We start from the raw sequence: 12,579 nt of genomic DNA on the forward strand, positions 1-12,579 counted from the left end.
AGAGTTCTGATCAAAGGTAGCCAAGGATACGGCTTATAAAACCAATAAAATCACACATGTTATTTGAAGTACATGATTAGAAAAAACTATCCAATCACAATCCCCTATCAATATACGTTCAGTTAGTGAACTGATTGAATGGTCAGTTTGAAAGAGCACACAGATGAAATGCGGCTGGAAAAAATTTAAGTAAGCGTGCATGTACATTTAACGAGGCTCTTCAAATAGAGTTTACATTTCTAAAAAAGGGAGTCACAGACAGAGCCTAGTAAAATGAGGTGCGAGATTTGTGGAGCTCCCTTTTCCATTGCCCATGGAGGCCGCACCGACATCACAAGGCATGTTCATACAAAAAGGCATGTGGATGCTGCTAAAAGTAAAAAGTGTTGCCGATTTTTTTGTGAAGTAAAGTTCTGAATCTGACAAGGTGAAGGACTTTTTGCTGATCATTATGTTGTGCAAGGCCATAACTTTGCACATTCATGACCTGAGAAAAGTCTTGCAGGCCAGGCTGGAGGAATCATTTATAACCTCTGACAAGCAGTTGGATGCCCTGGTTGAAGCTCATGCAAGTTGTTGATTCCTTTTGTGCAGTCAGAAACGTTTCATCTACATCGTTGGATTACCTTCAAAATTGGAGCCACTCATTGAAGAAAACAAGAAAACTTGAGTGGGCCCTACTGAGAGACATCCCGGAGTAGAAAGACATTCAGAGCATCGTCGAACACTTCTATTCCAGAATTCCCGCTTTCAGTTTGACTGACGAAACCATGCATCTTGATGAGTGGGCTTGCACGAAAAATGTTGTCACTCCTTGTATCACTGAGTGGAATATGAACAAGACAGCCGTGTCTGAGAGATGGACAGACGTTTTTTGTGAGATGTAGAGCAAGACCATTAACTTTAGAGTCTTAGCCAAGGTCGTAGAGTTTGTTTTACACCAGCCTGGGACATTTGCATCTGTGGAGATTGTGTTCTCATTAATGCACTGACATGGGAAAGCACTGACACCGGATAAATCTCGACTCTGTGACAGTCATGAAGGCAATGCTTTTCATACATCTTCATTTTAGACTGGACTGCTCTGCATTTTATGATAAACTCTTGAATGACAAGACTGAGAAAAATTGCTGCCAGTGAAAAATACAAGGTGACAACAGTTACAGATGCAGATGCACCCTCTACTTCGCATTAACCAAGTAAGGATATGTCAATTTTATTTTGGCTGGGAGGGGGTTGTCCCATTTTCAACAAGCAGGAATCGGGTCACCCTACACAGAGCTGAGATATTCTTCTAAAAATCTTTGTTTGTGTTCTGCAGAAGAAAGTCACATCTGGGATGGCATGAGGGTGAAATACTGAGAATTAAATTTTCTTTTAGGTTACCCCATTCATTATACCAACATGATCATAGGGTAATCGACATGTTGCTTCTGAAAGCTGCCTTAAATTGAACCACATACTGCCGAATTACTGACAAACGCATCCACAGTCAGACAATATTGCATCGATTCAACCGTGAACACATTTCCCTCTAGCACTATTGAAAGCACATTGTGAGAGCAACATGGGCTCTGGTCCCATGGGAACCAGGAAGTAATAAAGTAATAAATGAAATGTAACCTTCGATTCATGTTCACCATGGTTTATGTGAACACGAATCAAAGGGTAAATTTTCATTCTGAAATTACATTTTTACTCCACTGTTGGTTAGGTCTAGGGTTGGGGTTTGTGTTTGGGCGTATGGTTAATAAAATATGCATTCCTGTCAGGGTCAGATTATGACCTGGTCCCACTGTGTCCAATTATATTTTAAAGTTGAGATCTTCTCAATCTATTTTCATTGATTTAAGGCTCTTTTAATACCAGTTCAGTAATTTACAGTCAGATTAATTCAAGAAACCATTCAATGAAAAGCCACTGTTCTTAAAGAGACAGTACAATTTTAAAGTTTGTCAAACACAATGTAAACTCAATGTAAATACTACAAATTATGCATACATAATGCATATATTTACAGGGTCACAAAAATCATGAAATATTTTAACCTCATCAAACACTTTAAATATTGATAAATTTAACAAATACAGTAGACTTCTACTGTACATATGCAAGGGTTTGGTGAAATTCGGTAAAGAGTTCAGGTAGTTCTGGCTCACACTGCTTTACCTTTACTAACTCATCTGAATGATGGAGAGCGTTCCATTCAGAACTGATCATCCCTACACCCTATTTCCTACAAATACTTTACCCTCCATTGTGAGAGCTTTGAAGAGCTGAAAGGTGTGGGGCTTAAAAAGAGTGGTCTTTTGGTCATTTGTTTGGGGGAAATTCTGTTTGGAACTACCCAACAGCTTAGCTACCATTTTTCTTCTTCCATCGAAAAGCCCTGCGAAGGCATCATTTAAGCCTTTTCAAAGTGTCAAAAAATCCCTTAGACTACATAACATTGACAGAATGTTAAAATGAGCAACGAGTCTGTGTTGGAATGTTCATAATTTCAAACTTCAGCTGTCAAAATTTACACACAAGAAATTGAATATGCTTTAAGATGCTCTTTTTTCTTTCTTATTAAGATCCCACACAAATTCGAGATTAGGAATCGGTAACACTTTAGAATAATGGTCCGTAGTTAACAAGTAGCTATGCAGGAAGTAATAGGTAGTACTGCATTAACACCGAACTTAATACTATTAACTAATATGGAAGCAATATTAACTAAGCAGTAAGTAATAGGTAATTTAGTACAAAGGTAGTTCCTTGGTAGGTATTTGATTATTACTAAAGAAATATATCCTCATTGAGAACTACTTGTGAACTAAGAAATAATAACCAATTAATTACTAATCACGAAAGTAACATGTCTAAAAGTGAACAATTGTGGAGGTATGGTCATCATGGTCATAACATTTCAGAAGCATGTGCCTCAATTGGGTTCTTTGTGGAAACCAGTTTATGAATATTATCTCCCCAAATACATTAGCTACAGGTTGAGATTGTGACTACTACTCTTGCCAAAGGATGGACGTATGTTCTCTGTTTATTTCAAACTTAAACATAGAATAATACTAATAATGATATATTTTTTAAATCTTAAATAATTAGGAAGTGATGTTGACACTCTCATGATTGGATTAGTTCACTATCATGAGCTCTATTGAGTGTCAGTTCAATATATCTCAGACTCCAAAGACCTACCTTTATGTTACAGTAGCTGCCTGAGGAGGACTTCTCTTTAGGATATGAATATAAACATTGATGTTCTCTTGTCAAAAACAATTTGCATCTTTAATGAAGAAATTGGCTGCATTTATGTTGCGATAAGCGCAAAACCACATCTTCCAGATTACAGTGTTTGTTATAGTGCCTCACAGAACCTGTACAGTATGAGTCAAATATAAAATTAAATAACTTGTATTATTTGTGAAAAACATGTTAACTCCTCACTAACTACTCAAGCGTTACCTTATCATCCCACGAGGAACTACTAGTGATGTGGTCCATTATTCTAAAGTGAAAAACATGTTAACTCCTCGCTAACTACTCAAGCGTTACCTTGTCATCCCGCAGGAACTACTAGTGATGTGGTCCATTATTCTAAAGTGAAAAACATGTTAACTCCTCGCTAACTACTCAAGCGTTACCTTATCATCCTGCAGGAACTACTAGTGATGTGGTCCATTATTCTAAAGTGAAAAACATGTTAACTCCTCGCTAACTACTCAAGCGTTACCTTGTCATCCCACGAGGAACTACTAGTGATGTGGTCCATTATTCTAAAGTGAAAAACATGTTAACTCCTCACTAACTACTCAAGCGTTTTTTTATTATAAGCACTGAAACATTTCCACAAAATCATAAAAGAAATTTGGCACAGTTATGAAACAGTTGAGAGAACTGAGCCACAGTAATTTATCCTACAAAGACATGCACATACACACCAACCACACATATGCTCACCCACACACAGGTACAAGCAATTTATTTTTTAGTACTGTATACTCCAAAATATTAAACTCTGTATTGTCTTCTAATATCTTTTAGCAAACGTCCTAGAGGACCATCCCTGTGGTTGTGTCCAAGCCAGTATGTCCACTCAATGCAGGTCAAGTGTTCCTTTAACAGCTTTTCTGTCCTATTGCCTCTCAACCTCCAAATCTGGCTTTTATATGTTGACCATGCTCTTTCTATTTTCTGGGTGTGGCCTCCATGAATTGGGTCTACAAACCACCTGCTATGATTCACAGCGTAGTGAGTGTAGCCAAGTGTGGTCAAAGCTCTCCTGTAGGGTCTCCATTCGTCACTCAAAATGGTTGATCCCTGGCGAACATATCTTGTTATAATTGGAATCAGGTGATCTCTTGAGCACCGTTCAATTAGCCTCAAAATTGGTCGTCTTCTAACACCCTTAATGGCCAAGATACCAAAGACCCACTTTTTTCTTCTCCATGTTCCGCCAGCTCTTCCTCGTCCATACTAAAAAATTAAATAAAATAAAAACATTCAATAAGTTTCTTGCTTTCTCTTACACTTTTGTCTGTGTTATCTTGCATATTTAGTTTGTCATCAGTGTCCATACATTTTACAACATTGTTTTGTCTTTAAATCATTCTATTCAAACAATTTTCTAGAATAGCTAATATAACTTTTGCTCAAGCAAAACTCACTGATGTTACTCCAAGCATGTTACTCCAATCATGATGCTCCTTGCTTTGTTTTACCTTTTCAAAAGGCAATTTATTTTTGTGATTTGATTTGAAAGTTAAGTTGCACAAGATCCATTATATATTATAGCCTTAGAAATACATGTAGATATTCTACCTTTCTTTTGTGACGGAAATTGCTTTCATCTATGACTGACAAACTCTGTCCTTCCCCCACAACCTGTCCTGTCTTTCTTTTGTACTTTCTCAAGGCTTTTCTACAGACCATTCTTAGCTTCTTTGTCATTTTGCTCAGTGTTGCTGAGCTTCCAGCTATCCCGTCCTTGATCATATCCACTTGTCGTAATCTCAGTCCTTGACTATATCTGTTAACCAGAGAGAAAATGTGTAAAAAGATTGGTCATTACAGTATCACAATGATGTTTGCTTTATCTTTGCAAAAACATATTCGCCCAAAGTTAAATTATTCAGTCTGCCAATATGACAGGGTCTTTTAGTCTGTGATTATGAGAATAAAGTTGTAGCAATATGATGACTTTTATTTTGAGGATAATGTCAAAATTATGTGAATAAGGTCATATTACAACAATAATGTTGTAACAATACATGAATTATCATTCATGAATAATCATAATATTTTGAGAAATAAGTAATATTGTGTGAATATTTAATCCTTTAACTGTCACACCTTTTTTTTTAGAATAGACGTGAAAATGCACAATCCAAACTTAAATGGTTGCAATGAGAATGCTTTAGAGACATAGACGTATGTTTGGTCTTGTTTTAAAGAAGATACCCAGCAGATTATTTATTTTTTTATTAAAGTATGACAAAAGATATAGAAGTTTTAATGTACAGTTAATCAAATATACTGTAGACATTTTTATTTTATATAGAATACATATTTTACTATAAAGTATTTTTTTATAGTTTTACTATAAAATTACTATAAAATCAAAGCCATACATCTAAATAAGTAACAAATGAATAAATTATGTTCTAAATATCACTTCTATCACAATATAGTTGCCAAATATGGAACCTCGAGACTTTTGTGTTTTGTTAAGATTAGAAAAGTTTTTGATTATAAAAATCCTACATTTTAGAATTTAAAGTACCATTTCCATGGTAACACAACGTCACATTTCAAAATGGTTTTCACAGGATAAATTTTGAGTTTGTAAGCTTTCAAATATTACCTAATTTATGATGATTGCTAAAATATGTGATACGAAAAAGGGAGGGAGGTGTAATACTGTAATACATACCGGTAAACAAAAGTCATCCAACTTTGTAAGCTGGTCCTGCTGTTTTCGAATATCGATCCAGCTCTGCAGCTCTTTGTTAATTTTCTAGTATGTGATCTTCAGCGACATACCCTAAAATCACAAACATTCAACATTAGTGTAGGAGTGTTTTTAATTATTTTAAATAATTTCCTTTTAAATAATTTCCGTTCCTTTTTTTTTTTTTACCATTGATATCCATCGCGTGTATGTGACTTTTGTAGTTTCATCGATTTCTTACAGATGTTACACTTCATTCTTGACTTCATTAGATTATGTTTTTGTAAAAAATCGATTATTTTTTTAGTCCCTTTTCTATCCCTGCGATTACAAAGAGAGAGGATTTTCTTCGAAAGTCCCATAACAACAGGCAACAGTTACCATCTACAACCAACTCTAAACCAAAGAGAGTGATGATGGCGTTAGTGATAGTAGCGCATTTGACTTGACCCCTGAACTTCGGAAGTAACGTACTGCCTGAATTATTTTCTACATCTACTCCACCCACAGTTTTCAGGAAATATTTAAAAAAGAAAAAGAAAAAAGAAACTAATAGCCTAAACGCAAATTCGATGTTAATGTTTATGTCCTTTCTATTTATTTTTATTTATAAAGTAGTTTTACTGAGTTATAAAATTGCACCAAAACACCTAAAAAGTAAATATAGCATAATTAGGTAATAATTTGTTTATTTGTAAAAATTTTGATTCTTGTAACTATTTTAATCAAGTAGTTTTACTATTGTCCTGGTTCAATTTGGATGGATCACCTGACTCGGATCAAATAAACGTCACAGGATGACACTGATTCAATTTAAAGGAGAACATTTTAAAACAAAAAACATAATTAAAGTTTTGGAAGGCTTAAAATTGAGTGGATTGATGCCTACGGTCAACTACATTTCGTATTGGGACAATATACTCGAAGAATCGTGTCCATCAGTAGAATTCACGTGCAGAGACGGTAGCTTATGCAATATTGCATTGACGCGGCGCCATATTGGAGTTAGTGAATCCGATAGTTCACATCAGAAGACAGCAGCATGGCGACGGAGCGAGAGCGCAAAACTGTGCGCAAGAGAACTGCACCTCAGCGACTAATTGAGGATGACAAGGAAGAAACCGGTAATGTATTGTGTCATTTATGTTTCTTTGATGTTGGTAGTGTAATCCATGGGTTCTCGACTGTGGCCCTTAAAGGTCCCCTGACATGAAATTTTCACTTTCTGTCCCCTCGTGTCTAGAAATTTCAGTCGGTGTAAACCGAGTTTTGGCTATCTTTCTCTGTCTGTGAGAAAATGAGATCTCAAACGGGCAGCGGGCTGATCTTGAATCTCCCCTATAAGACGTCATCCCCCTATATGACGTCTGCTTTGCCCGCCCAGAGAATTTGACCCACCAATGAGAAAACGAGCTAGGAAGTACGAACGCGCGCGATTTTAGTTTATCCTCGAGAGATATTATGGCGTGTGACCGATCGAAGCACAAAAGTTGCTCAATAATTGAATGCACAAATGATCACAGAAGTCTTTTTTTACTTCATCCAATCCCCAGAAGGATCAATGGATAAATTTAATTTACTCGGTCACAGTAGAGCGAGGTTGTGGAGGGCTTTCTCGGTTACCATGGATTTCTAAAAGCGTTCGCAGCTCTTTGAATAAACGTAGGCTATTTGTAAGAGAAATCCCACCACTATGAAGGAAAACGACCATCGCGCGAAACATTGCGCTGACAGTTCTCATACGCAATGAATAACAGCTCACGCGCTGCGGTGTTCGCACTTCACGTACGAAATCACTACGGCAGCGACGCGAACAACTCCGAAAGGTAGGTAATTTTTCTTTCTTTTTTTAGGAGAGGTAAAGGTTTTACTGTTGATATTTCTTTAAATATGTGGATATTAACACTTTAATATCGTCTTATGGTGTGAATGAGTGTGAAAAGATGCGTTCGCAACATCTGAACGACTGCGTGTCTAAGTGCCATTGCAATATATCCAATGTAAACACCCACACTACACCTTGCCCCGCCTTTCTCCTCCTCATTAGCATTTAAAGCTACAGACACCGAAACGGCACGTCTGAAGGAAAGCTCATTATGGGTTGGCTTGTAGTGGCTATAATTCTGTACCAAGGCTGAATTTTGTAAAAGAGATTTCAGATACAGTACTAGGGACCACTAAGGCCTATATCAAAGCCTACAAAAAGAAGCATGTCAGGGGACCTTTAAGCTCCACTTTCCTGCAGTTTAGCTCAAACTCTGGTCAGTCTCACCTTCCTGTATCTTTCTCGTATTTCTGAGGATCTTGATTAGCTTGTTCAGGTGTGTTTGATTAAGGTTGAACGTGGATCTCGAGGGCCAGAGTAGAGAACCCTGCTGTAATCAAATCTTAAACTAACTTTAACATTCTTGGTTAACATACAACATTCTTGGCAGCCTGTTGACAATTTGCTAGCAAGCTAGCTGGGTTTGGTATATGGGTAATGTAATTTCAAGACCAACAATTATTGTTATCAATATTAAAAGCAAAATTGCATATTCAGTTCCCTCAAAACAAATTTGTCAGAAATGTTTATTACAAAAACATGTTATGATGTTGGAAGGGTGATGAAGAGAATGAACCCAATCGCAGCCAGTAGTCACAGCACACGGTTTATTATATACAAATAAAAGGGAAAACAAAGCCCACGAGGGAGCAAAACAAGACGGAGTGGGTCGTTCCTGAACGATCCGTTCATCGCGTCTGTCACGTGACAAATGAACGAAATTCGGAAGGTAAATTAATTATGTTCCCTGTAAATTATTTTTGACTGCATTATAATGATTTCTTTATTCAGAATATGATCAAGATTGCATAGATGGATGTGTTCGGGGAATTTGGCGGTTAGAAGTATAACGTTTAAAGACACTTGAATGAACTAAATTACTCGAAAAAAGATTCGTTCATTTTGATGAACGAGTTCGAACAGGAGAGTCAGTAAAATGATCCGAACTTCCCATCACTACAATGGTGACTAACTAGACTATGACTTAGACAGATAACTACAAGAAAACAAACAACTGATACAAGAAATAGCTCAACAAGACACCAACTCTTGACAGGATACTCACAAATGTGCTTGACAAAGTTTGACAATGGACCGACACAGGACAGCAAACACGAGGGGATTAAATAGAGAGAAACTAATGAAGGAAACAGGTGATAATGGGGAAGCGTTAATGACGAAACAAGGAGGGCGGGGCTAGATGACGAGACAACACAAGCACATGGCCCAACAAAAGGCCATGTGTTTGCACATAAAACATGGGTCTGTCATGTTCCTGCCTCAAGACTAATAAAAACACAAGGACTATATGGCACGATCATCACAACATGATTTTACTTTTTCACCTGGTGTCCTAACTGAATATCGGTGGGATAAAAAAAAAAAAATTATTTCCATAGCTAATGTTTATGACTAATTGTGTTTTTTCCCTTTACATAAAAAAATCTAAACATTTTGCAATTTTCACACGTGTAAGTATAGTCTATATATATATATATATATATATATATATATATATATATATATATATATATATATAGGCTGTACACACACATATCCTAATGATAATAATAACAGGCTGTCAGATTAAAAATAAATCATCCTTATCTCTTGAAGACATGAAAGTGAGTTGCTGTTAACTTGGAGACAATTTATGATGTAAACTATAGTTTTTATACAATATGTGTTTCATGTGGAAGACACATTCTAAATAATTTCTTGACAGATTATTTGTTTGTTTTATATTCCAGCACAAGCACCAACCCAACAGGTGACCATCAATAAACTCAAAGAAGAAAACTCGTTTTTGAAATCTAAAGTTAATTTCCTTGAAGAAAAATGCAAAGATGTGGAAAATGAGAGGGATTTTCTTCGGAGCAGTTTAACCAATGGTGAGAACTGTTTTGGAGTGTTAGCTATTTGTATTTGTCTACAATTAATATCATTATTATAATTTTTTGGCAAACATTTGCTTAAAAACACCATGTTAGTGTAAAAGAAAAAACATGTGTACTCTCTGTGTAAACTGTAATTTGATTATCATTTCCTTATTTCCATTTTGTTCCAAACTTTTGTGATTTCTGTTTGTGGAAAGCTGGTTTAAAATAATGCCTATTGTAAAAAGCACTACACCGTGAGTCTTCACAATGTTCCTGAAGCCTCTCCAGCAATGCACATTTTGTAGGTCTCCCTTATTTAACATAGTTAAATTAACTCATTGCTGATTAGCACACTATGACCTGAACTGGGTGTGTTCAATAAGGGTGACATTCAAATTGTGCAGAAGGCTTCAGGAACGGTTTGACTGCTCTGCACTAATAAAAATGACTCTAAATGATTCTTTTTTTTTTTACAGCACTGTCAACTAAAGAAACAAAAGAGCCAAAGAGGTCTATTGTGATCACAGATTCTTCTGATGAGGACCATGTGCGAGCAGAAAAGAAAAAGTACAGAAAGGGAAGCAAGAAGACCAAAAGAGATGACTCTCCTTCGAGTTCCTTCCAGTCCTCATCTTCCTCCGACTCTTCTTCAACACCTCATAAGACTAAGAAGTACAAGAAGGGAATGAAAACACAGAAAAGTGCAAAAAGCAGAAGAGGTATGTTCAATGGCCTTTCAACATTCTTTTTAATTAATGTGCACTTTGTGCTTGCTTCTCTTCCATTCAGAAAATTAAAGTTTGGTTATCTCTTGTACTGTAGATGTTGATAACGTACCTTTGTTCCCTGAGAGTAGGGAACTCACACTGCGTAGATGACGCTATGGGGAATGCCCTCCATGTGAGGGCATTCCCCGAAATCAAATCGAATTTGACCAGCGACAGCCTATAACGTCACTGCTAGTGCGACCCGGAAGTATAAAAGGGGCGACTAGAGAGCATGTCATCCACTTCTGAAGGGACTGTTAAGCAGGCATCCCCGAGGCATGGGTAACGATGCAGTGTCTCGTTCCCTGTTCTCAGGGCACAGAGGTTACAGTCGTAACCTAGACGTTCCCTTTTAAAAGGGAACTCGCACTGCCTCTGTTACTAGCTGCCTCAGCACTAGCTGGACCTGAATCGCCTGGCACAGATGTCTGTCCCTCTTCCCTTGAGAACAGGGCAAACAAGAGCAAAGTTTTCTCAAGGGAAAAAACTCACAGTTGGCACAAGTTGTGTGTGTCATCTGATGTCAATATCTTAGACACGGATCCACACACTTCTTGAAACGCTTATCACTTGCCATAATTGTTCTTACCTTTTTCAGATCATTGTAAATCAGACAAAACAGTCCCAAAGACGAAAAGAGGATGACATGTTCTCTAGGCGCTGCTTTTATACTTCTGGGTCACTCTAGTAGTGACGTCACAAGCCGGTTAATTTCGATTGCCGTGATTGGATAGTTTTTCAGACACTGGTTCGCGTAAAGGGGGCGCGTTCCCCAATAGCATCATCGACATGGCGCGAGTTCACTTTCGAAAGGGAACATGAAGATATGTGACCTTTAGGACATTGGCTCAGTACAAAACATTTTATAGTGTAGCGCAAAAGTAAATTAACAGTATCTTTTAATATTTTGTATAGTATTATATTATACTGTTATGTATTATTTATTATACTCCGAAGCCCTTAAATATGCATGGGTGGCTGTGGCTTTACACTCACTTCAGAATTCAGGTGGTCTGCCTTTACTAGCAAACAAATTCCTATATTTATAAATGTATTTATTAATACAATATATTCTGTAATGTATGAAATGCAACTCCCATGTAGAGTCTGCATATATGCTTTGAGGAAAAACTACAAAATTATGTTATTTGGAGGAAATTGTTAAGATGAATGGATTTTAGTGTTTTGTTCTTTGTCAGTATTTTTACCAGAGCAAGTCATAGGAAGATACAAAAAGGTCCTGAAGTACCTGTCAAAAGGAGCAACCAAAACGGAGGCATACCAAAAGTGCGGTGTGGATAGGAAAACGATTGTCGATACGTCTGCCATTGCTGAGTTGGAAGCCTGTGACATCACAGCGTACAATAAATTACGTGCTGCGTTTCAAAAAGGGCAGAAGCTGTTTGCAGACCGTTGCCGACAGTTGTGCACACAGGAACCAGTGTGCAGTGCCATAGAGGAAAAAAAGAAAAATGGAGAGCTAATAGACATTCCACAAAAAAATAAATAACATGTTGCCAGGAGATGTATGTACATTCTTATGTACATTCTGTTTATCCTCACAATCTAATTGTGTTGAATGTTTTTATTTTATTTTATTTAGCCATTATGTTTGACTCAGTTTCTCATCACAGTTTGTTGAATGTGTTGAATGTTTAATTCCAAAATACAGAAATTTTGTTTAGTTTATGGCTAGGTTTTATCATTGTACCAAATTTGATTGAATTTACAATGTTTAATTCAGATATTATATTTTGAACAGTGCTTTATTCTTGCACGTCCAGTTGTGCATTTTTTGCATTATGCACTATTTTCTTTTACGATTACATGGAAATCTTCCAGTGCATTTAATTAAAAAAATGTTGGACCCAATCACTGCAGTTGTTTTATGTTTTATATAGTTTTTGTGGGGTGACATGTTAGTGAGAAGTTAACATG

General features: G+C 36.8%; 1 protein-coding gene across 1 annotated transcript; it reads left to right on the plus strand.

Annotated features, from left to right (window-relative positions):
• The first annotated feature begins 6,992 nt into the window (after positions 1-6,992).
• LOC127658787 (coiled-coil domain-containing protein 106-like) lies at positions 6,993-12,151 on the plus strand. The gene is made up of 4 exons (XM_052148341.1): positions 6,993-7,074; positions 9,746-9,886; positions 10,351-10,593; positions 11,841-12,151. Exons 1-4 carry the CDS (start codon positions 6,993-6,995, stop codon positions 12,149-12,151), a joined length of 777 nt encoding a protein of 258 aa, XP_052004301.1.
• Positions 12,152-12,579: the final 428 nt, after the last annotated feature.

The sequence above is a fragment of the Xyrauchen texanus genome, chromosome 18 (genome assembly GCF_025860055.1).
Source record: "Xyrauchen texanus isolate HMW12.3.18 chromosome 18, RBS_HiC_50CHRs, whole genome shotgun sequence".
Lineage (NCBI taxonomy): Eukaryota > Metazoa > Chordata > Actinopteri > Cypriniformes > Catostomidae > Xyrauchen > Xyrauchen texanus.